This window comes from Centroberyx gerrardi, chromosome 22 (assembly GCF_048128805.1).
Source record: "Centroberyx gerrardi isolate f3 chromosome 22, fCenGer3.hap1.cur.20231027, whole genome shotgun sequence".
Lineage (NCBI taxonomy): Eukaryota > Metazoa > Chordata > Actinopteri > Beryciformes > Berycidae > Centroberyx > Centroberyx gerrardi.
In genome coordinates, this window is record NC_136018.1 from 5,335,028 (window position 1) to 5,361,020 (window position 25,993).

At 40.4% G+C, this 25,993-nt stretch overlaps 1 protein-coding gene across 1 annotated transcript in view; it reads left to right on the forward strand.

The window, feature by feature from the left end:
• LOC139908678 (collagen alpha-1(XV) chain-like) overlaps positions 1–25,993 on the forward strand; it is a 78,355-nt gene that overhangs the window by 44,083 nt on the left and 8,279 nt on the right. The window contains exons 6-33 of the mRNA XM_078291443.1: positions 5,971–6,045; positions 7,135–7,233; positions 9,863–9,986; positions 10,614–10,657; positions 11,778–11,960; positions 12,318–12,344; positions 12,902–12,958; positions 13,097–13,177; positions 13,913–13,969; positions 14,421–14,546; positions 16,574–16,627; positions 17,123–17,158; positions 17,686–17,811; positions 18,352–18,411; positions 18,771–18,806; positions 19,353–19,397; positions 19,800–19,862; positions 20,165–20,200; positions 20,548–20,631; positions 21,444–21,509; positions 21,935–21,997; positions 22,277–22,366; positions 23,033–23,068; positions 23,235–23,288; positions 23,679–23,735; positions 24,764–24,823; positions 24,934–24,975; positions 25,915–25,942. Of these exons, the coding sequence (XP_078147569.1) occupies positions 5,971–6,045; positions 7,135–7,233; positions 9,863–9,986; positions 10,614–10,657; positions 11,778–11,960; positions 12,318–12,344; positions 12,902–12,958; positions 13,097–13,177; positions 13,913–13,969; positions 14,421–14,546; positions 16,574–16,627; positions 17,123–17,158; positions 17,686–17,811; positions 18,352–18,411; positions 18,771–18,806; positions 19,353–19,397; positions 19,800–19,862; positions 20,165–20,200; positions 20,548–20,631; positions 21,444–21,509; positions 21,935–21,997; positions 22,277–22,366; positions 23,033–23,068; positions 23,235–23,288; positions 23,679–23,735; positions 24,764–24,823; positions 24,934–24,975; positions 25,915–25,942 (1,909 nt within the window). The remainder of the gene's footprint in view (positions 1–5,970; positions 6,046–7,134; positions 7,234–9,862; positions 9,987–10,613; positions 10,658–11,777; positions 11,961–12,317; positions 12,345–12,901; positions 12,959–13,096; positions 13,178–13,912; positions 13,970–14,420; positions 14,547–16,573; positions 16,628–17,122; positions 17,159–17,685; positions 17,812–18,351; positions 18,412–18,770; positions 18,807–19,352; positions 19,398–19,799; positions 19,863–20,164; positions 20,201–20,547; positions 20,632–21,443; positions 21,510–21,934; positions 21,998–22,276; positions 22,367–23,032; positions 23,069–23,234; positions 23,289–23,678; positions 23,736–24,763; positions 24,824–24,933; positions 24,976–25,914; positions 25,943–25,993) is intronic.

Here is a 25,993-nt window from a genome sequence, read left to right on the forward strand (position 1 = left end):
ATGGCGGACCCGCTGCTACTAACAGAACCAAACGTGGCGCTTGGGTGGAAGCCTACTTTACATTTGAGCCATGAACACAATAGTCGCTGTTGGCAGATTAATGGCTGCCACAGGAGACAAGGAATAAATGACCACATGTGTTTATGAGCGTTGCCTTATCCTGCGAGAGCTCATAAACAACAAGCAGTATATGATGTCATTTACATTTGAGGAAACAGTTAAGTGCAAGTGTAAATTCCTAGGTTGCCAACATTATAATCAAACAATACTAAAGAGTGCAAGAGTCAGAACACACACAATCCATGTTAAAAATATTTCTGTGTCCCTAAAATGACGGTGTGTGGTAAAAACAAAAAGGAATAAAAGCCAGGGAGAAAAAGGTAGAAATATGGGATGTGATCCTGTTCTGTGTTCTTGTAAAAGAAAATCCACCACTAAATTCTTTCTCTCCTTCCAATCACCCATTATTTGCTGCTTTGTAATTGTCAGAAATGGCTGTGCGTGATTTGTCCAAATATAACAAGGGGGATGGTGGGGAGGAAAATTGTTGTTTTTTTTTGTAACAGGAATATCTAAGTCCAGTCAATATTTAGTAACAGGAACAATTATATCCTAAGGCCAGAAACCAGCATATCATGTCATCAAGATGTTGAATCTGAAACTTTTTTAATAGGTTTTAAGAGAATATTCAATTTTAATAAGGGGTAAGCACATAAAATAAAATGCGCCAACAATGTGGTTTCCCATAAAATCACCCTGACTGATGGTTAAATTAGAAAACACATGTCCTGTGTTCATCTTAAAAACAAACAGCAGTCCTGTGTTACACTGCAACCTTTGTCCTCTTCATCTCCTCTGAGTTATTGTTATGTAAGCACATGTGATGGACAAACTACAAGATGTTTAGCTTCCAGGACAGTGGAAAGTTCTTATCGCCAAGCAGCTATTTTCCTCTCATTAAGATTTTATTGGAGAAATCCGAGGAGAGTTTCAAAGAAATACGATGAGCCAGGGAGGGAGAGCATGTGTTTACTCAAGGATTCTTGGTTGCAGGGGAAGAGCAATTTTGGTGTTGGAACCACGTTTCCTTATCTATAAGTGGTTTAAAAGCAATCCTTATTTGGGTGTTTACGTCATGATTGTTTCCAAAACAGTATTTCAGACCAAAATCACTCACATCAATCATTTTTAGCAGAGGGTTTAACAGTTCATAGTGTGTATGGGTGGAAGCACTGCACTGGTAATAAAGACGACAGTAAACTGGAAACAGGAATCCTTTCCTCTATTTTCTTCTTCAAAGTTCTTTTTATTGAATTTTCCATCAAATCACAATTACAATGATCAGGTAAAAGGTGTACAAATAAGGTCATCCCACCCCTCCCTCCCTCCCCCAGCTGCCACGAGGGTATGTTAGTTACTTATCGCAACCAAACCTATCTGCAACGTAAGGCATATTCCTTTCCTCCATTTTCAATTTACTTCTTAAATAAAGAAGTTAACTTAGTGGATGGACAAAGCCTCCACAGAGCTCTGTCTCTCTTTTTTCTATTTGCCTATTCCTCTTTCCTTCTCTTCTGCATCCTTCACTTTCTCTCCTCAAACTGTTTTTATAGAGGCTTTGCAGCTGTGTCACAAATCTCCTAGCATCCACATTTGGTGCCATCATATCAAATAACAAGTGGGCTAGAAAAAGAAAAAGATTGTTGTGGTGTGGGTGTCGGCCAATTCAGTAATGTTATAAGTATTATATGTTATCAGAATCATCTGTTTTCTAAATTGAGTTTACTGTAACACAGGAAACTGTTAGCCCTGTAGTCTCTACCCAAAACACTAGGGTTTGTAGTTTGAGAAGAGTCAGCTTAGTTAACCTGAACAAACAGAAAGCAACTAGTGTTTACGTGTGACTAGCCACTAGTAACACTAGTTTCTACCAGATACGTTACCTAGTGCGCAAATCAAAACAGTGATGGTTAGCTGGCTGACACTATGGTTGGCTAGCTAACAAGCTGACATTATCTTATTATATCGTCATACAAAATCAATCAAATCTATCACTAGTGAAATGATTCCCAGTCAAAACAGCACATAAATTATAACCACATTTATGACGGCTGAGTTGTACTTTTAATAGAATTAGCTGTTCCCACTGTTGCCCAAGAGCTGAGGACATCCAACATGGCCGCCAGAGGGTGCGTTACATCATCTGAAAGCCCTCTATAGTTTTCTCTCTCCTCTCTCCTTCCCTTTACCTCCCTCCATCTCCTTCTTTACTCCCTTCCCTCTCTCTTTATTTTCATAGCTCGCTCCCCTCTCCCTCCTCTGTTTCTGTCTCTCTCTCAGACAAAGAGGACCAGTAGTGGCCGGTGGTTTCCAGCTGTTCAGTGTTTGGACTGGCAGCTCGGTCTGAGATCCTCCATCTCCACCATAGGGAGAAGGATAACAGTCACACAGCAGCAGTAGCTCTCTGCAATACACTCACACAAAGCTCTGTCTCTTAACACATTTATGAAACACACAGATACAGTATGCACAAAGACCCTCACAGACATGCATACGTTTGAACACGCACACACATTTCGTGAACATTATGCACACATTCTGCATAATACACACACTCTCTCATGGACTCACTGGCCTTCTCGCTCTCCTCACAGTTTAATTGAACACAAAGATTCAAAAGAAGCGTGTGTGGCACAGAGTGTGTCTGTAGATGTGTGTGTGTGAGAGAGAGAGAGTGCGAAAGAAAGGGAAATAGACAGAGGGATACAGAGAGACTATGTGTGTGCAAACCTTTTTATGAGTTGGCTGACTTTCTGAGCAACTGTAATCCTCACTGAATATATCACTGCTCATCCAAAATGTTAAGGAAGGATGTAAAGGAACACACTGTCTTGTCCAAATAAGCTTTTGATCAAATTATTAACATTCGTAGTTTTTTTTTTGCCTGTGTGTGTGTGCTGAGAATTTTGTACAATACACTGCTTCTGTAATTATGCAAAGCTATCTTACATGGCCACACTGAACATATAAAGTTTGGTAAAGTTTAAGCGTGCAGCTGATGAGATAAATAAATACTGGACACAGAGATGAAACTGCTACTAGCCTTCACAATAGTGACTTTATTTTCCAAAAAGTGATTGATTAGTTAAAAATGGATTGACCCCGGCCATGGTGGTGATGGTTTCCAGAGACTAAGACACACACACACACACACACAGTATTACCCAAATGAAGGGAACACGGATCTTGGTGAAGAGCTGATGCACATGGGTAAAATCTGACATTTACGACAAACAGCAGTGTGACAGCTTCAGAAATTACAAAACCCCAAAGGCTTCCCTTTCAAAGACGAGAGAAGAAAGAAGAGAGAGAAAGGAACAAATAAGTGAGTAGGACAGAATAAAGGAGGGAAGTTGGATTTATGAGGGAAGGATTGTTGCCAAAGCAACAGAGAGCAATGTCACGGCTACACTGGATGTCTCTTCGACTGCTGCGGGCCAAGTGTGTGTTCTTGTATTTTTATACTTATGAGGAACAAATGTTCTCATAAGGATGGAAAGATGAGGAACATCCTCAAAGGTGAGGACATTTTCTGGTCTATCCGTCACTCACTGCCATTGTTTGGCGAAACAGGTCTCGAAATCACACTTTTAGCACATAAATGAACGCAAACAGAGCAGATTTTGACAATATATAAAAAAAACTACTGTCACTGAATTGTTTTTAAGTGAATCGTTTTGTTTATGTTTATTAAACCTTTCAGTTTGAACAAGTGGAACACAGAAATCCAGTTGGAGGAAACTTATGCCGATGAAATGAAGAAAATATTAAGTTTGCCAACAGTTGTAAACAGGTGAAAAAAAGTGACACTTTTTTTTTATATATTGGCAGAATCTACTTTCTCAAAGTCCTGTTTCCCACTTTTTTTCACCTTATAATATTATGGCCGGTACTTTAAGGTTAGGGGTTAGATAATTCATTTCCTGTAGTCAATCAAGGTCCTCACAAGTATAGTAATACAAATGTATGTGTGGGTGTGTGTGTGTGTGTGTGTGTGTGTTATTGGTTTTGACTGCATTGTTTATATCATTTTTGTGGTTGTTTGGTCTCCACAACAGCTGTCTTTTGTTTCCTCTCTCACACACACACACACGCACGCACACACACACACACACACACACACACATTCATTCATTACAGACAGCTACACACCCATTCTTCTAGGTCAAGAGCACGAGTCAAAATCCCCTACCGACCGACATCTGTGTTATAGGCGTAGTGTGTGTGTGTGTGTGTGTGTGTGTGTGTGTGTGTGTTAGCTTTTGAGCATGCAGCAATAAATGTCAGTCAAACAGCCTGGCACTGCCAAACTCATCCCACTGCCTTCATTTATTTACAACACACTCGCATAATTAAAAAAGTTTTACACATTGACTCATCATCACTCTGACCGTTATTGGCCTCGTTCTTTCATAACTATGAAACTATGAAATGCAAATAAAGCTGTTTGAAGAACGCGGAGCCGGTTTGCGTGGCACATTCTTTGTTTGTTTCAGGCGTGTTGTTTACTGCTCCAACACATGTCTCTGATTTTGGTTGCTACCCAACCCGAACCCACCCTGTCTCTCTCTCTCGCTCTCTCTCTCTGTCTCTCTCTCTCTCTCTCTCTATCTGTCTGTCTGTGTCCCTGTCTCCCTCTCTGCATCTCTTCTTCTCTCTCTCTCTCCTTTTCCCACTCAGTCACTCCACCACTTGTCTCATGGACCGTGATGTGTTGCATTAAAAACAGGTGTTTGCGCTCTGGCTCGCACTCAATATCAATAAACTTGGCGAAAGATGCCTTTAGCAAGTCTTTACTGTTCTAACGGAGGGAATCGGCCCGCTGACTCTCTCTCTCAGTTAAAGGACCGTTCCGCGATCGGCATCTGTGGCACACACAACTGCCTCACAGAGCCAATGAGCAGCGTCTGCATGAGTGGTGAAAACGTTTATCTCCTGCCTTGACAAAGAGCTGGGGTACAGAAGTGGATAGTATATCATTTAGTTGCATTTACTGGTGGGTATACCGTTAAATCTGAAGCCTAGTCATGAGTTTTGACCTTTAAAACCCATAAAACGTAGTTGTTGCTGTTAGCCTTTGTATAGGCAGCATGGATGAGCTATAGTTAACATATGAACACGATTAACATTTGTTTATTGAACTATTGCTGCAAGTATGAGACAGCTAAAGATGATTTGTAAATGTATTTTCAAGCTGTAAACAGTGTGCTTCCTTTAATAATGTGCATAAATATTGGAGTAAAATTGACATACACTGCCGTTTTTGAGGTAAGAAGTCAAATGCGAAATTTGCAAAGAGGTAATTTTCCATCAGCAGCTCATTCCCTTCCAGCTGTGTCAAACACCAACTCTAATTTGATTTAATTTGTTCTATTTTTATGACATATTGGCTTTATTGGATTGATTCCAGTGGAGAAAGACTGGAACAAATGGGAGACATGCAACCAAGGTCCCAAGCCGGATTCAAGCTGTAGTTACATGGTTTCCCCTCAGACAACTGAGCCACCAGGAAGCCGCAAAATGTAACTTTTTGAAATGATTCACATACTTTGAATAAATATGCTCAAAACTACAGACTGGAGCTTTAATTCTGATGTGAAAATTGTCTCTGGAGAGCAGACAGCTTGGACAAGAGGGAGACACCTGTTCACTGCCAGATGTGTGTGTATACATTTATGTGAGTGTGTGTGTATGTGTGCAATTGTGTATGTGTCAGATAATGTGTGGGGGAACGAGAGAGAGAGATAAAGAGATAGACAGAGGCAGTGTGTTAGTGTGTGGGAAGTGTGTGTTTCGGTTGAATTTAATAACACAGAATGAACTAAGTTACCATGCAACATAACACTGACTCTCCTCTTCTTCCTCCTCCTCTCTCTCTCTCTGTCTCTCTCTCTCTCTCTCTCTTTCCAGGGGTCCATCCAACAACTGGTGCTGAAGTCAGATCCCACGGCCCCAGATGACCAGTGTGAGGAGGACGACCCTTATGTGAGTACACCATGTACACACACACGCACACACACACACACACACACACACACACACACACACACACACACACACACACACACACACACACACACAGGCATTAGCCAATGAATGAAGTTCAATTCTGGCAGTCCTTTCTCAGTGATATTTTGCTGTAATGAATGGAACCACTGCTCCCTCTACTGGTGCAAAAAGAGCATTACAGGACTTTGTTGTATTCAAGTTTACTGCAAATCCTACAGGTAAAAGTTTGGTAAATTTACCCAAAATAATGGGTTAATACCACACTAATATCCAAGATGGTTTACATTGCTGTGATTATAGGTACATGGTGATACAGTGGTTATGAGGGATAGCTTACTATTATATATTATTCAAGTTTCAGCAATTTGTCAGCAATGTCTTCCAGCTGCACTGACACTTCCCATAAAGCACAGCTAGGTGTGCTTCTTCAAAAGTGGAATTTCTGGCAGGTCAACTTGCTGATTTCTCTGGCTTTCTCCTGTTTTTTTTTTAAAATTATTATTATTCTTACGTATGTACACTACTTTGAAGAAAACTTTTCATACAGTAGACATGCATTAGAAACCGTTGTAGAAAAGCTCGGCTGCATTTTGTACCTAGCTGCATTTACTCTCTCAGGTGTTAAGGCTTTATCAATCTGGGACCCAAATTGCTCACATTTTAGTTTCCTACTTCTCGTTCTCCATCCCTCGCTCCTTCCCCGCCTCTCTTCCCCTCTCCTCTCTCTCCTCTCTCTCTCTCGATTCGAGCATTACTCGCCGCTGATATCCAGTGTGGAACGTCTCCAAAATACGCTGTTTTTAAAATGAAAACAACATACAGTCAGTGTTATCACAGAAACTCTGGGAACCAAACACTGGATATCCAAACATTTTTCTGAAAATGAGGACGACGAGATATTCTGGCCCGTTGCCTCATACCACTTTCTGACTCTGCAGCTCAGAATCACATGGGCTATATCTGTTCATAAGCATTTAATAATCACTTCCTGTCTCTATCTTTGTCTGTCTACCTCTCTACCTACCTGCTTTCCATCTCTCTCTCTCTCTCTCTCTCTCTCTCCAGGCCTCTGGGTACGGCAGCGGTGATGACACCTATGAAGACATTGAGGGAAGAGATGAGGTGAAAAAGATTGTGGAGGAGAGAGAGTATACCATGGTGAGCGTAAACACAAACACACACACACACACACACACCAAAGATATTATCCCCTGGACAGACCACAAACCTTCCCTGACCCATTACTCCCATGTCACTCAGAATTTAAAATCCTTTCCCTTCCCAATCAAAGAACTGGGCTTGGACCAAAGAAAGCAGCTCTTGTCCCAGCAGGCCTGGTGGAGACTTGGTGGTATGTGGCGCTCCCAGCCTGCAGCGTGCTATCTGACAAATGTTGCTGCTCTCTCTCCCAGCCAGCCGTGTGGAGAGACGGAACTAGTAACTACTCTAATTAATGAACTTTTGTTAGAGTAAATGCCACTTTTCTGGTGAAGCTTGACTGAGCATGCTCTTGTTTTTAGCTTCACAATCACACACATTAGTACTTGGGGAACTTGCCAGCACAACAGCAGTCTTGTTGGTCACTGGACTGGAACAACTGGGGGTTTTACTGCCTTGCTTAAGGGCATCTTGATGGAAGCTGTTAAGGCAGATGAGAGAGTTTCTAATTAGTTTTTTTTTTTACCCAGATTTTCCCAGCTGGCCAGGGATTCCTTCCGGTCAATTAAAAAATAAATCAGAGCTTAGAGATTGAAAGGTGTGCTTGTGAGAACTTTATTTTTGAATTTAATATAAATTTGTAAAAAAATATATTCTAAATATATCTTTTTTCTTTTCGTAACAAATTTCCCCTTTGTCCCCATGCTGCCACGGACCCCCTAGTGCCCCCCTGCGGCCCCCCAAGGGGTCCTCGGTCCCCACTTTGAAAACTACTGCTCTAGGCTCCTGCTGCCCAAAAGAAATGATTAATGCTTTTTTCCTTGCAGTTAATTAAGTATTTGAGTGTTTTCCTAGTTAGGCACTCTTACTTTTACTTGATACATTTTCCAGACGAGTGCTATTACTCTGAGTTGAATAAAATTGACCTAATTCAACCCAAATTTAACCTGAATTTACCTATTTAAAAAAAAATATATATATATATATCCTTAACAACTCCATTAGAGTACCTATACTTCAGTGTACTACTTCTACTTCAGCACTAAGGTCATTCAGTTTCCACGTCCCTCTGATACTACAGTCTGACTTTATATACATTTTAAGAAAAATATTGTTAAAATTCACCACTTAATAGTTCCAGGATGCTTCTCTCATCAACAATGTTCATATTCAGGATGCAAAGATCTTAAAATAGCTAAGAACTTTTTTTTCTTTCCTAAAACGAGTTTTACTTTCATGTCAGCAATCATTTTGTAAAAGTAAGTGTGATTATGTCAAATGGTGGATATTTCATTTTGGAATGAGATCAGTTGCCGCCCTCTGATTGACACACGCAGTTTATTTTAAATCATTCAGTGGATTTTGACTGTTTTCCTGCTGCAGAGGGTGATATTTTCCAAGCCTATAAAGGACATTGTAGTTTCAGTTCATATAAAACAAAAAAAGGATTTGTAGACAGCCAAACTTGTGGAGTTATGAGGTGTTTAATGCGTCAGCAAAGATCTCTTATCCAGCTCTGCTATTTGAAAAATGTTGCTTTCTCCCTCAGCCAGATGAAAAGTTCAAATCCGAAATCCAAAGCTTTTCAGGAAATAAAAGATTTATTATTTTCTCATGTCCTTGGATCATTCACAGGCAGACAGTGGGTTTTTGAATGGGTTCTTTGGGCCGTGGGGTCGTGAACTTTACCCAGCATATAAAGGACCGTGTAAAGTTTAGAGAAAAAGAAACAACACTAAAAATGTGTTGAGCTAATGCGGAGCTGCGAGCCAGCTTGGTGCTGTTGTGTGAAATGTTGCTTTCTGTCTCTGACACTGTAGCTGGACCTGAACTGAGCTGAGAGAAAACATTTCCTCCTGTCTGTGGCAAACACTCTGCTCTCTCTCTCTCTCTCTCTCTCTCTCTCTCTCCTTTCTTGTGAACCATTATCTTATTTTATTGGATTCCCAGAGACAATAGAAGTGTCAGCAACCTGGAATCAATGAAAGAGAGAGGAAAAAAAATGCTGATTATGAATATGGAAAAGAAAAAATACAGCAAAGAAAGCAAACAAATTGATAGACGTATACTGTACATATATATATATATACATATGTCTGTTTCTGTGATTCCATGATTGTGGAATATTTTGCAGAAAACAGGTTGAATCACTGAAAATGAGGAAGAAGAAGAAAAATAGGAAAGTGACAGAATCATGCAGAAAAACATCTCAAATATCTTTCACTACCTCTGGATGTCAATGAAGGATCCTTAACCTTTAATTCTGGTTTCACTCAGTCTACATCACGCACTTTGTAATGCAGTTTTGTTTCATTTTTTGTTACGACATCTTATAGACAATTTTTTGTCATCCCTACGCTTTGTAATATTATTTTATTCATTTTTGTTACTAGCTTATTTGTTAGGCAACAGGTTGCTTACATGCGCAGATAGTTTATTGTGTTTTATTGCACAGTATTTTCATTGCAACAAAAGCTTTCAAAAGCAATGGTTTTCTGCATTTCATTAAAATTTGTATTTGTCAGGTGACCAGTGAACCCGTTTTTTGGTCCTGTGGAAAGCTGTGGGGACTGACACACACACACACACACACACACACACACACACACACACTAACCCTCTCTCCCCTCTGCAGCCCCTCCCAGACGTCACTCACAGCTCCCCGGTCCAAGCTCCGCCCACTGAGGCATCGCTAGGCAACGATGATGAGGATGCGGAGGAGACTTCTGGACAGGAGGAGGAGACGACCACGGTTAGAGGTAAAAAAAAAAAAAAAAAAGTTATTTAATATCATAGGAAATCTAAAATATCTTAGGAAATCTGTCTCTCTTGGCAACAAAAGGCAGTGGTTCAGTGTTTCTCTCTCTTTCTCTCCCCCCTCCCTTCATACTCTCTTTCCCTTTCTCTACCTATTTCTATTATTTATATAGAAGTAGATACACACATATATTTCAGTCGTGTGTCCTGATAAAATCCACGTCCAGGGTAGCAGATAACAGAGTTTATGGTTTGCCTACAAAGTGACTCAGACCTCCTCTCCTGTATTTCCATAAGTTTCCACCAGAGGGCGCTGGAACTGTGGCATCATCAAACATGGATGATCCCAATTTTTTATTTATTTATTTTTTTTTTTTCATTCTTTCACACATTCTTTCATCCCAGTTTGGGTTAGGCATGAGTTTCCCCATAATATTAACCCCCTGTCTCTCTTTCTCTGTCTGTTCTCTATCCTTTCCCTAAATTAAAGTGAAGTCAGATCATAACAAACAACACTTAGATGAAAATTTTGAGTAGTTCTAGCTTTGCAAACCTTAAGAAAGCAACCAACTTCATTTAATTAAATGTAACTGTCAAACTGTAATGTGTTCACTGTGTTTCTTCCACAGCGAGACCAACTCAGACAGCAGCTCCAGCCTACAGACCTGCCACTGTGAGTAATACTCTTCTCACACTGAATACAGAACTTCACATCTGGACCTATAGCACATTTTACTTATAAATACATGCATTTGTCTCTTTGTTTGTTCAATAATGCCATATATTAATAATGAGTTTATCCAGTGATTAAACATAAACCGCGCGAAAATAAATGCATTTTTATATACGGGTAGATATTACCCGGTGGCGGTTATAGGTATAAATGCCCGTGTTTTTAATCTGGATTTATCTTGACTATATTTAACAATAGGGAGTGCAACACAACACAATTTTAGGAAAAGTCAAAAACTGGGGGACTTCAATATTTTATTAAAACATAGTTATGTACAATTGAAAAAGTTCTAGTTCTAGTGTTAATTAAAGCTGCACTAGGCAAGACTTTTATATAAACATGCAGCCGTCTCATCAGCCTAAATCACAAAGTGGAGCTGTAGCAGAGGAGAGCGCCCCATCTCCACTAATTGAGACCCAGTAGATTCTCTGTATTTGCCCAAATTAAATTCTTGGTTTGGTCACTGGGGAGAAAACTTCTCCGCCCACAGGAAGAGACAAATTGAAACTTCTGTGTGAAATACAGAATATAGAAATGTTTGTATAACTATAATTCCAATCTGCATAATGTTTGATACCTGTCTGTATTTCAGTGAATGGATGAATCAATGAATCAGTCAGTAGGGATGGGACGATATATCGAAATTCAATATATCGCAATACAAAAATGTGACAATATGTATCGTGGGGCAGGGAAATGAATGGTGATATTAGCTCCATTTTATTCTGCTGTAGTAATCACAAATAAGACAGCTTGACCATCACAGTTTCACAAGCTCTCCATCCAATTTATATTACAGTATTTGAACTTTGTAATGACATTTTTAAATTGTTGTTTACATTCTAGCAAGACAATGCCATCGCTAGAAAGATTTGTGGCTCAGAAATAAACATAATTCTGCACAGTCAGACTTTGTCGTCATTGAACTTTTATTTATTACATCGTATCGTGGTTGTATTGAATCGTGAACCCCCGTATCGCGTATCGAATCGTGAGATAAGCATGTCGTCCCATCCCTATCAATCAGTCCACCAGTCAACCCGACTATCACTCCCTCCAGATGTCTCCAGGACAGAAGGGGGAGCCTGGAGAGCCCGGTCCTGCCGGCCCACCGGGGCCCGCCGGCCCCCCAGGTCGAGTCTCGGAGGAGGAGAGCGGGTCTGGGGAGCCGGGACCCCGGGGGCCACAGGGGCCACCGGGACCCGCAGGCCTGCCTGGAGATCCTGGGAAGGATGGACAGCCTGTAAGATTTATCTGCTTGTTTGTTTGACTTATTTATTCAAAACCTGGAAGTTACTGACTGTTTTAGAATATTATTGCTGCCATTTCAGGAGGCATTGATGACATTAGAAACTGTATCTATCTATCTATCTATCTATCTATCTATCTATCTATCTATCTATCTATCTATCTATCTATCTATCCATCCATCCATCCATCCATCCATCCATCCATCCATCCATCCATCCATCCATCGCTGTAGTGCATCATATCAGCTTTATAGAGCACATTGTGAGAGGAACTGTACTATTCACCAAACTATGGATGTTGTTGAAAGATAAAATAATAGATCAGTTTTTCATTTTCCTCTTTTTTCCAGGGCAGCAAAGGTGAAAATGGAGTTCCAGTAAGTAAAGAGTTTTCCACTCTTGCAGATTCACACGTCCGATCTTGTGGGACTTTTTCATTTTTTATTATCTGTGGGGGAAACTGTTCTGCAGGGATGCACCCATTTCCCCCGTACAGATACTGATTCCTACACTTTATGTATTAGCCGATACCAGGAACTGATCCAACCCATTACTTTTACTGAACAGTGTAGACGTGGGTCGTTAGTTTGGATTCACTGGAAAGAAGTAATTGTAATATACAGACAGATCTAACATCTTGAGGCAGAAAATCAAGTTCCTTTGCTTTGATTTTCGAAATGTGAAATGTGGCTCTTGCTTGTGATTTTAGTAGTGAATAAATTTGCTGATCCCAATATCCTGGTTTATTGTGGTACTGGCCTGATATCTGATACTACTATCAGTACTAGTGCTTCCTTTCTGCTCTCACAAGGTACTGCAGTAGGTTTTCTTTTCAGTATGCTAGAATTGAACTGTGTTGCTTTACCTCTGATATGTTGTGTGGCGTTGTTTCTATTATATTGAGCAAAACTGATGTTCTCGTCCTCAGGGAGAGACTGGGACTCCAGGATTCCCAGGTTTGCCAGGAGACTCTGGACCTCAAGGTGAAAAGGTAACAGCCCACTTTGAAATTCATGATATGTCAACGTGCATGTGGCTCATGACATAAATACTGACAGTGTGTGACCCATAAGGAGTAATACTGAATCTACAAATGAATACTTAAATACCCCACTGCTATCTCCCACAGGGTGATGCTGGTGTGGGACAACCAGGCCCTCCAGGCCCTCCTGGACCTCCAGGCCAGCCCAGCAAGTCTTCCAGGTTCCTGGTAAGTTGATCAAAAGACTTTTAATTATTAATGGCAGTCTTTTCAGAGATTAACATTTATGCCCATAACTAAGATGAAGTCCCAGGCTCATGTGCAGAAGTATCACTGAAAAATAGTGTTCTTAGCAAATCTATCATTAGAAAGTTACAAGTAATAACAAGATTCAGTGGAGTTTCAGCTTAAAAATAAGTTCAGATTCAGGTTTGGACAGAAGTTTTTCAGGTTTGGCTCAAATTTTCAGTTCTGGTGTTTGAAGTTTTGGATAATTCAGTTGCTTTACTTACTTTAAGTTTGTTCCAGAAGAGATCGATCCCAGGAAATTAACTGAACCCATTTCAGTTCTTCTGCATGTCGCTCTGTTGCTTTCGTCCTTTTATACTGTTCACTGGCATTTTTATGCACTAACTATGTAAATACATTTTGTTCCAAAATGACATATGCACCATCTGAAACAACTGGCAGCTACTAAATGAAGGCTGGCTCAAAAGTAAAGCACATTATGGGGTTACTGTTAAATTTATGAGTCATCTGAGCAAAACAGTTCTGTTTTTGAGAATGGAAACATGTGTGTTTTTGAAGTATCGTCCGTTTGAAGTATCGAATTAAACCCTTCAATTCTATTGATCTAACCCAAGTCTGCTCAGCACACTGGTGATCTAAATCTGATCACTGATCTGTTCATTAACTGACTGGCCTGTTAGCTGATCAGCTGGTCATGTGATGTGTGTTCATCAGGATGCCATGGAGGGATCAGGATTCGATGACTTCGACAGCGATGCAGAGATTATTAGGGTGAGTCGACTTCAAATTTAACCCTCCTTTTCTCCCTTGTTCTCTTACTTTTACACTAAATGCTATTTTGCATCATATTTTATTATTGCGATGTTCTGTCCTTTCTCAGCTCTCTCTCTCTTTCTTAATATTCTCCTCTGTCTATCTGTCTTTCTCTCTATCAATCTCTGTCTCACTATCGTATCTGACTTTGTCTTGTTCCCATTGTTGTACAGCAAAAGTACACTCAGAAAAAGTTGTACAGCCCCAGACCAGAGACAAAATACATCTCTGCACCTTTTTTCTGACAGTGTACTTTACTATATTTTGACACTCCTGGACTCTCCCTAACATTTGAAGCTTGAGCGGTACGAGGATGGTCCTTCTCTCTCTCTCTCTCGCTCTCTTTCTCTCTCTCTCTCTCTCTCTCTTCCCCTCTGTGTGATTGAGCCATCCTGTCTTGTGTCTCCAGGGTCCCCCAGGTCCTCCAGGCCCTCCAGGGCAGCCGGGGCCCCCAGGAGCCCCATCTGAGGACGTCCTCCCTGGACCGCCTGGGGCTCCTGGGAGCGACGGGAAGGATGGAGAGATTGGACTCCCTGTAAGTTACCACTCCTTCCTCTCCTCCTTTTTTCATGCACAATTCATCAGTTTAAAGATTAAGCAATATCCTTATACATACTGTAGGGGCACCATCTTTCTAAAATTGTAATCAAAATTGCAGTTCTTATACATGTTATGTAGAGAGGTGCTACTTGAAATAAAAAGTGGTTCCTTAGGAGCAACAAGGCTCCAACACTGAAAATGTGAAGTTTTAGTTGGGGCTGCACCATTAATTGTGTGTAATTGCATATCATATATCTTAATTGTGGATAATAACGTATCTGCAATATTGAAACATTTGATTTCCTTTACAGTGTCCGCTGTAGTGGGAAAAAATTTAGATCTTGATGTTCCTCAAATCATTTGTTAATTTCAGCTATTGATTCTACATTAGTAATACAGGGGAGATGAACAGGAGGAGACAGATTACAGTTTTAAATTTACAGACTGCTAAAACATTGAATTGGCCTAAAGCACAGCTCAATATTACGTCATGTTTTGTACACTAACCATGCGATCACACCTCAACTAATCCAGGCTACCAGCTGCTATAAGTTCATGCAGTTTCTACAACTAGAGTAGCAATGTTAACCATGATTGCCTTGTCTCCTAGTTGGCTGGTGCATAACAGTTGGCTGCTGCTGAACTTTTGGACAATATCGTCCATCTGCAGCCAGCTATATACTATAGCAATATGATATGTCCCGCCTATTTCTGCAACAACATAGACTCTACAGCTAACAATCAGCTATTTGAAATCAGCCATTGGGAAGTAACATAGGAATTTGGTTGCTTGTGGTGTGAAGGCAGAGTTAGTGTACACCGCCTAAAAAAAGTACCAATGTACCAAGGCTTTAACACTAGAAAGGCCAATGAACTGTGGAGGTCTGAGAGAAGGCCAACAACCCATGAATTGAATGAATGAGTCACTGAATGATTTTGAACAGTGATTTGTGCAGAAAGTGGGTCTAGGAAGTCATGGAGGGACATTTTGAAGGCTGAAAGTTTTCAAGAGCTGAAGAAAGAAAGGTTTCAGCAAAACTCAGTCAGTTGACTGAAGCTTGGCCTTTCTAGTGTTAAGAACACTTACACTGCTGACCCAGCCTTTGTTTTCAGGTGATTGAGGAGTGGTTTAGTGGTTCTTGGTCTGCTTCTTGGTCTGGTTCTGAGTCTGGTTCTGAGTCTGGTTCTGGGTCTGGGTCTGGTTCTGGTTCGGGTTCTGGTTCGGGTCAGGTATTATCATTTGGTCCCATGAAATCCAAGGGGCCTAAAAGACAGTATTTCCCCCAACTGTATTTGAAAATACCATGTTGATTTACTGCCTTCCTGCTATTGCTTGCTACACACTATTGATCTATAAGCCAGCAAACTGTGTGTGTGTGTGTGTGTGTGTGTGTGTGTGTGTGTGTGTGTGTGTATGTACAATCACCATAGTATACTCTCTCCTCCATGTGTGTGTGTTCATTTATAAATGTTACTACCCACACACACACACACACACACACACACACACACACACACAGATGTGTGCCATAAACACACGCCAAACATATAGGTTATGTCCTTTTCCTGTTATCCTCACCTTTAGCATAGAAAGCTAACAGCGTTTTGGCAGGAGCTAGTGGAAGAGCTGGAACATGGTCTGGGCTCCTGGCTGCAGCTTCAGTTGGGGAAAATCTGTCTTTTCACTTTAAATTGTCAGAGGCTTTTACTAACTGTGTGAATGGACAACTCACAGGTTATACAGTGCTATCCTGCAGTATAGTGGTGCATAAAACATTTCCAGTTTCATTACAAATTGGTCATTAGCATTGTTAACATTTCCTTATTTTAACCATTTCAACCTACTTGGCTTGTAGCTATCCACTACATTAAAAAGAGGAATGCTAACAATGCTAGCAACCCATTTTCATGGAAACTGCGCAACAAATGTACAAACTTGTGACAACAATGTGACAAGTGTCTGGTATAGACATGAAGGCATCTAAAATTTTAAATGTCAAGACAGTACTGTGACTCTTGCAGGGAGTTGATGGACAGGACGGGGATCCAGGTCCTGCTGGGGCGAAGGGAGACAAGGTGAGACATTTTGATTTAGCAATGCACAGCATGTGATGTCAGAAGGCTTTCTTGTCACTTCAACTTAGAAAAAAATTGCCCTAAAGTGAAAACTGTCTCACAGCATGGCATACATCACCATGTATTATCATGTAAACAAAGAGATACAATGCAGAAACATACAAGATACATTAAATAAAACAATGGGAAGAGCAGTAGATTGGATGAGCAGGAAACAGGTGGGGTTGAGAGTATCTGCATAATCTGTTAGTCAAATTTATGGCGCTTGGAATAAATGAGAAGTACAAACTCATTTTCAAGAAAGATCTTGTAAAACCGTACTTGTAAGATCCTCACAGTCCCAGGCGAATATATATATATATATATATATATATATATTTTTTTTTTTTTTTGTTCAAACCAGAGACTAAATCCTTTTCTTGTTATTGCTGTAGTTTCATGTGGTTTTATATTGTGTTTTTAATTTAGCATTGTCTCTGTTTTGTTTGTTAACAGGGAGAGCCTGGTGTGAGCGGGCCAGCAGGACCAAAGGTAATTGAATATCATATATCTAATTTGGATACCACTGAATGAACCACCGTTATTGATATTAGTAGTGATGATTATATTGGTCATTTATATTGGTATTGTACCCAAATTGCTATTGGCACAGCATGAATGATAAGTTGGCATTCTCTCTCTACTCTTTGTGTCTCTCTCTTCACTTAATTTATTCCTACACTATGTCTTTATCTAACGCCCTCTTTCCCCCGTCCTTTATTTCTCATTAATCCCTTTCTTTATCTTTTCTTAAGTTCTTTCCCAGACTTTATTCCACTTCTCTTTTCCCAGTCTCTCTCCCTCTGTCGTCTCTCTCTCTCTTTTTCCTGTCTCCATCCCTCATCCATCCATATCTTTACCTCGGCCTCTTTCCCCGTCTCTTCCATCCTCTCCCACATCCCATAAATCACAATTTAAATTAGTTTATTGGTTTAGCTGTTTAACAGAAACAGCATTGCCAGTTTTGACATGATTTTATGATTATTTTGAAGTGGTAATCTGTTCTCTTCCTCTCCCAGGGTGATGCAGGCCCTGCAGGGTTCCCAGGTCTACCAGGTCCGGACGGCCCAGAGGGGCAGCCTGGTCCCAGGGGCCTTCCTGGCCCCCCGGGGCCCCCTGGAAGAGGCTTCAGCTTGGACATGGAGGTATGCTTTGTTTCGCTACCTATGACCAGGCTACTTGTAGTTTGAAATGCACCGCTACTACTTTTTCCCTCCTGAAATTGATTCCAGATGCTGAACTTTTCAGAGTAAAAGTACTTATTTGATCTATTATGTTCACTGACTTACACAGTGTGATTCACTTATGGTCCATGGACAGAATATTGGAATATATTTTCTCTGTTAAAGAGATCACATATCCTTCTCTGAGTGAGGAAAAGACAGAAAATAAGGTTGCTTTGTTTAATTTAAGTCTCTGACACCGATTTTAGCCTGGTGTCAGCCCAACATCCGACCCTAGCATGAATCCTGGAGATACTATCCCTTTCATTTCAATATTACTAGGCAAGTTTGCAATGTTCGTGCTATATATAAATTGTTCAATTATTATGGTCTTTGCCAGCTGAATGTCTGAAGTGTAAATGTACTGTACATAGCATGGCCTAATGGTTTTGTGAAATGGTTTTTAGAGACAGGTTACTTATCAAATACTAACAAGTTCAAGTTCACTGAATGTTTTGTTAGGACATGGAAGGATCCGGGAGGCAGAGTGGCTTTGGAGCGGTGCTGTCCAAAGGCCCACAGGTACCAGAATGACTTGAGTGTATATAAATATTGAGTTACATGAGTATTCTGCATGCCAGCTCATATCCAGTTGAGGTCATGTTCAGGATATTCTGTTTTTATGTGATGTTTTTACGTCATATTATGATCACATATCCCTGTATACATTACTGTAATTTGATGATGTATTACATGTGCTAAATCATAAAAATAATACTTTCATAATATTTTCAGTGATTCATTTCACAGCAATACAATGCTAGACTTAGTCCTCCTGCCACAGGAAGTATATTTTAAGAAACAGCAGCTACTTTTGCCGGTGTAAACACAATTACTGAGAACTTATAAACTTGGCTCAAAAAATTCTACTTTTTCCACAGGGACCTGCTGGGATCCCTGGCCTTCCAGGACCCAAGGTAAGATAATCTGTGATGTAAGATAATGTTCGGTAGAAGATAGTGTGTGTGTGTGTGTGTGTGTGTGTGTGTGTGTGTGTGTCTGTGTAATCACCATGGTATACAGTATACTCTTTTGCACCTTTCTTCACTTCATCCATACTTGTGTGTATTTATAAGTGTTACTACCTCACAGTACATGCAAATCCTCTGTATGGCACACTCATACTGTATGGCACAAACACAAACCAAACAGTTAGATAGATTATGTCCTTTTCCTGTTATCTTCACCAAAATGAGATATCCACCATTTGGAAAAAAAAGCTACTCTTACAAAATGATTGATAGGATAAAATTGAAATGAATTACTCTACTTTTTAAAGGAGAGTTGGTAATTTAGGTCCTTGGTTGAAAAAATGTTGACACTTTTGTAGACTGGCTCCTCTACATTTTCTAATACTGAATGATGAAATTCAGATAATATTTTTTCCAATTTCCAAACTGGAATATATATGTAAATTGTGTAAATTATTATATTTTTTTCCTCTCCTCTTCCTCTCTTACTAGGGTCAAGACGGGTTCATTGGTCCTCCAGGAATGCCAGGAGTAAAGGTCAGTCCACCTCACCTCAACTGTCCTCTTGTTTTTGTTTTTGAGATGTCGGAGGTAGAAGTTGTCAGCATTTGTTAGCAGCTGTATTGAAAGTTAATTGGACAAAACACGGTTATTTGAAAAATCACTAGCAGCACAATCCAATTTCCTGTTTGTTTCACAATGTTGTTGATTATATCGACAAAACTGAGTGGGATCGATCAGATAGCCTTCTTCATCAGTACTAATTCAGAGAAATCTCACATCTCTGTGTGAAGAAGGCAGAAATCAAATTGCTTTGCTTTAATTTGACTTTATTGCATCTTATCTTATCTTATCCTATCCTAGCTATCCTACACCAGCACCACTCTTTGAGGTTAATGGATGTGGAGTGTGATGGTCATTTGTTCTTGTCTCCTCTAGGGGGAGCCTGGTGCTACAGGACCACCAGGGTTTCCAGGACTGGACGGACTAAATGGGGAAGAGGTCAGTAAATGGATCGAGTACATGGATGGATTGAAATGTCAATTTAGTAGCTGGCAAACCAGTTTTTAAAGTTGAAATTTGATCAAAATAAGTGCTGTTAAGTGCTGCTTGGTGGATGAATGCCAAAATGAGGGGTGAACCCACAATTTGTAAAAGGTTTTAAGTCATGATTTAGAAGGTCAATTTGCCGGTGAGGATGGAAACGTGGATTGATGTAAAGTTCTCTCCCATACACGGCATGTATCGGGGCTAGGATTTATGTGCTGAGTGTTTGTTCATACTTGTTTTTGTGTCATCTACAGGGAGCGAAGGGGGACAAAGGTGATGCAGGACAAAAGGTAAAATGATCCAGTAGTGGATATGACATGTTCAAAATCGTGCACTTTTTATTTTTGGCACCATGTATTAAAACCCAAGATTTTGAGTCATATACCTACGCACACTAGAAAAACATTTCATAATTTCACTACCTGTTGATTAAGGCACAGCCCACACTTTTCACCTACAAGCACACACACACACACACACACACACACACACACACACACACACACACACACATGCAGTCATACACTACTCAAGTTTAGGATATAATCAAGGTTCAAGCATTTTATTTCAGTATTCACTTCACTGCTCCCTGTGATGCAGCTGGTTAACGTGTGTACTGTGATGTTTTGTTTGTCAGGGAGAGCCGGGACGGGACGGGCTCAGCCACCCCGGCCCTCCAGGGCCACCCGGACCCCCAGGACCCATCATCAATCTCCAGGACGTAAGTGTTCTTTGGCCCGATCCATTCATGACAAGCAGCTCAATGGGTAGAGTCCACACTGGTAGTTGTAGTGCCCTGCTCTACTGGACTTGGGGAATGGAAACCTTAAAGGAATACAGTTTTTGGGAGATTGGCCCATTGGTCAATACCTGTTAAGTGGTTAGAACATAGACACCAAAATCATCCAGGTGTCCCCGGTAGATTGTTCACCCAGAGCGCCATGCTAACTAATGCTATTAGGCAACTAGCATTATCTCAAAAGTGTGAAAATGAGAACCTGTAGCAGCTCTAAAGCTAAGTGGTGAGTAATCTTTGAGTGAGTATTTCACAGTTTATTCAGGAAGTGAGGATGGTGGGCCATCCTCAGCCAAAAATCACACAGTGGATGAATACATGATTGGTCACCTGAAATAGTTCCAAAAATAAACCTGGCTACATCAGCTATATTGAGTTAATGATATTTCATTTAAAATTTATGAATCTGCAACTTATTACAAAAATGTAATAAGTCAGCATCCTTAATCTGAGTTAATGCTCGTTGCCTACAATCACTCAGCATAGTTTATGCTAGTGTTAGCACTGAGCTGAGGAGCACTTGGTGTCTTTCTTCTCATCACTTAAATGGGTAAGTCGAGTCCCAAAAACTTGGTTTATTCCTTTACCCCTGGCAGTGTTAATGCCATGCTCTACCCATTCATCTACACACATACTTAACACACATATTTGGGTTGAACCAGACTGATGGATGTGTTAAATGAGTCAGAGTGATGTGTGTTTACACTGACAACACTCTCCCTCTGCCTCTTCCTCAGCTCCTGCTCAACGACACAGACGGTGTCTTCAACTTCTCAGGGATTTTTGAACCTCAGGGACCCACTGTGAGTATCGGCCAAACAGCTGCAGTGTAGACCAAATGATCTTGATGTCATGACAACAAACAATGTGTGGGTAGATAACTGTACTGCCATCATGCAGTAGGCCGCCTAGGTTAGATAGGCCTGTGTGTCTGTGTGTTCCAGTGAATGCTTTTACCTCTCATATTTGCTATCCCAAACAGAAATCAAATGTGTTCAAACATCCAAATTTCAGTCAAACAAATATATTACAAAAATAACTACACAGACATGGATTTGACTACAAAAAATCTAGAGAAATTATTATTACCACTAGGCTTCATCCCTATCAGATTAACAGGGCATCAAACCTATACAGTGAATGTGTTTTGTTACATAGTTCAGTGTTCAGACATGGAGTCCAGTGGCGTCCTGCTGATTGTAATGTTTTATTCCCCGAATCTTTGCAGGGACTGCGCGGTCCAAAGGGCGACATTGGGTTGCCAGGTGTGCATGGGCCACCAGGTCTGAAAGTAAGTGGCGTGTGCATGTCATGTCTCCACTCCTTTGCATATACACAGTGTTAAAAAAAACATTAGTAACACCCTCCTAATGTTGGATTGCGCCCCCTTTTGGCAGCAAATGCTTCTTTAACGTCTATTCCTCCACTGAAGTTGATTAAATTGGTAAAAGCAATAAGAGATCATAGTTTTTACCTGAATTTCACTTTTCCTACTTTGTATACAGTGGACATTTGTGTACATGCATGTATTTAATCTATATATATATATTGCGTGTGTGTGTGCGCGCAGGGTGAAAAGGGGGAGCCGGGATTTGTCGTCGCAGCTGATGGAGCTGTGATGTCAGGCCTGACTGGACCATTAGGACCCAAAGGAAACAAGGTCACTTTTCCTCATATTTCTCCTCACATTATTCACTTAGGAGTTCTAGGTTCATTTACTCTTCTTCCTAGTCAGAAGGGTGTGCATTTATAGTCTGCCCCAAATACAATGTCAAGAGTATAATATTACTTCTGACCCGCAGCCAAATGTAAATATGGAAAGTTTGTCTACTCTACCAGCCACTTTGACAGGCTGACACATTTTTCTATCTCAAAAATCAATATGGCTGGGATAATAGTGACAGTGATTAGTGAGTTTTGTAATACCCATCAACTGTGACCCCACAGCATGTAAATTTACATGCACAGACATTTTTTGGGATGCTCAAATATTATTTTTAATAGTTGAAACTGCCATAGCCTGTTCACAGTAGCTGGGATAAGTTTGTATCCTGTTTATTTGAAACTCAAATCTGATCACTCATTGCTGAGATCTGCCAGTAAGACATGCAAATACCTTGTCAGCAACGGTTTACTGTTGTTTTTTGTGATCTGTTTAAGTTCTGTCTGCATGATATTATTCAGAATCTTCTGTTTATTCATGTATACAGGGATATTTTGATCTGGATATGAAGATACATATAAACAGATTATCCTAAAATTACCCATAATGAGGATATGAGCTATTTAGGATACTTTGTGCATGTAAATGTCTCTTTGTTTGCAGGGAGATAATGGTGTACCTGGAGCCCCTGGAGTTATGGTAAGTCTTAAAGGGAAACACCACTCAATTTCATCTTTCTTGTTACATTAAATTTTATATTTTGCATGTCTGCTCAGGTCTTTAGATATACTGTATGTTATGTACTATGGAGGATACAGTAGATACGTTTAAGAAATGCAGTCACCGTCTCTCTTGTTCCCAACAGGGGCGTATGGGACCATCGGGACCGAAGGGAGAATTTGGTTTTCCTGGACGATCTGTAAGCACCATCTGCTCACGAAATATTTTCTACCTGATGATTAGGCCATACATGTCCCATTTTTACTTTCATTGGAAAAGTGATATATTGTGATGTAGTTGTCTCACAATTTCTTGGGTGTTGTTCCTTTAATGAAGAGAGTCATGCTTATTGTTTTTTGTATGTTGCCATGAAAAACACAAACCCTGCTTATAGCCTCGGTCCATGATTTGAGTCCAATGAAGGTGCGGAGTGCTGAGTTTTGAGTCAGATTAAATCACACATTGACACATTTAATGGAACTACCCAATTTCCCCACGGGGGTCATTAAAGTTTCATCTAATCTAACTTCCCACACTGCTGTTGTTTGTAACTCGAATGCTTTCGGCTAATGTCTTTCTATCTGTAAAGGGTCGTCCAGGTCAGATGGGGCCTAAAGGAGAGAGAGGGGAGTCTGCTGGCCTGCCGGTGAGTCACTGTCATCATCAGCCTCGTTAATGTCTGCAGATAAAGGAAATCCACAGACTGGGTTCAGTCCAGTGTGACAAATCATCTGAGCAGGGAATCGGATGTCTTTGTCATTTGTGAAACAGACTGACAAACACACACTGTGCGGTCCAGGATGATCCAGTAGACTGACAATAATACAAAAAATATTGGTTGATAAATTAAAAATGAAACAAGTACAGATTCTGTACAGTCCCACAGTGCATTTGTGCCGATGACATATAGACCTGAATGTGATTTCAGCTCTCTGGCTCCCTAGTTGAGCAGCTGCCTTCATCTCTTCTATGGAGAATTCAGTAAAGTTAGGCAACTTGACTTTCTAGCTAACATTAGCAACTGATCCATGATCCATGCAGAGAGCATGTAAGCCATGTCAAAAACTGATGGCAACAGTCATGTAATTTATCACTAAATGTTACTGTTTGGCATCCCATGTAAATAACTAGTATTGTTGTTTCTATTTTCATTCTTTGTTTAATCTCTACATGTCACACTTTTTTGTACAAAATAGCTCTGAGCTGAAAAAATGACTTTTGTTACTACTTTTTTTGTGCTATTTTGTGATCCATTTTGTTACTGTTTGTGACCAAAAGTACATGAATGCGATCAAGTCATATTTACCACTTCCATTCTCGGAAGTAAGAAGTTCTCCCATTGAGTAATCTCATTGAAACTCGTGCATACAAAGAGAATTATGAGCGATTAAAATTGCAGCTTAGGTGTGAAGATTTATAGCTAAAGTTAAATTTTCACAATAATACAACAATTACTTTATTAATTACATACTGCTTAATAAAGAACAGAGTTGATTTATACAAAATGACTTTTACCACACCAGGTATAGAGGAGTCAGGTGTCTCCCTTGCTCTTGCCTTGGCTGAATTTGGCTCTCACAGACCATGGTGCAAAAAAATCAATAGACTAACAAGTCAGAGCTCACCTTCTTCTCTTTCTCTCTTTCATTTTCTTGTCTTTTTCTCTTCTGTCAGGGACCGCCTGGCCCACCTGGACCGCCGGGTCGTCCGGGCATGTTCGACTGCCCCAAAGGAGTAAGCACACACACACACACACACACACACACACACACTCTGTCATCAGCATCCTGTACTCCAGACCTTTATGTGCTTATGCTCCTCTCTCTTTCCCCTGTTTTCTGAAGACAGTTTTCCCCATCCCTCCCAGACCCCACTGCAAAAAGGCCGTAAGTTTCGGACCCTGCCAGGAAACCACTGATAAAACAAAACAGAACAAAACATGGATACGTCTTTATACACGCTTTTATTACAGCCTGTGCTACTGGATTTTTGGGTTGATTCTTCAGCTGCCATTCATTTCTAATGGCAAAATACAGTTTTTTTTACCTGCTATCCTCCTGTTTTGTGTGTATCCCTGTTTTACACATGCTGGCCTTATAAAAGTATAATTAAAGGATGTGTAGGAGTCTGTCAGATATGCTGCCTGCGATACATCTTTGATTCCCCTTGACACAGGCTGTAGAAAAGTCAAGATGTCAAGATGGATCCATTATTTATACAGGCCTATGGAGAACGGGCTGCCTGCCTCCTGTCTACATTCACCTGCATGGATAATCTCATATCTTCATTTATTTTCCTTCAGTAATCCACTGACTGCTGTTCTTGTGTCCACATTGCACTTCTCACTCAGACAGCTGTCCGATTCAGGATCTACTTCTCTCTCTCTCTTTCTCTCTCTCTCACTTTCTCATTATACACATCTCTCCCATCACTCTTTCTTGAGGACAAAGTGCATGCTGTTCTGTGTGACATTCCTAGCTCCTAACCTTTTCTCCCAGAATCATTCGAGGAGGCTTCGTCGTTATTCCTGCATGCTGCATGTCCACTCGGGCACGGTGAAGGTTTATTGCCTAAATCGAAGACAGGTAGTACTAAAAATACAGCCTCAAAAAACTGCATGTCAACGACAATATTAACTCCTTTTATTACAGTTTATAGGTTGATCTAATCATTGATAAAAGAATGCAATTTCATATTCTACTCAGATTAACATTCTGAACCTTTTTCTGAATGTTAAAATACAAATACTTTGACTTTACTGCTGATTTCCAAATTCAGTCAACGTTGACTGACATTGTTAATGTGCTTGTGCTCCATTTTTGCAGCTGAATGCCAATGGAACCATCACAAATGGTAGGTGGGGTCATCTTGTATAAATGTGCTTTTTTCTTTATCTTAGGTCAT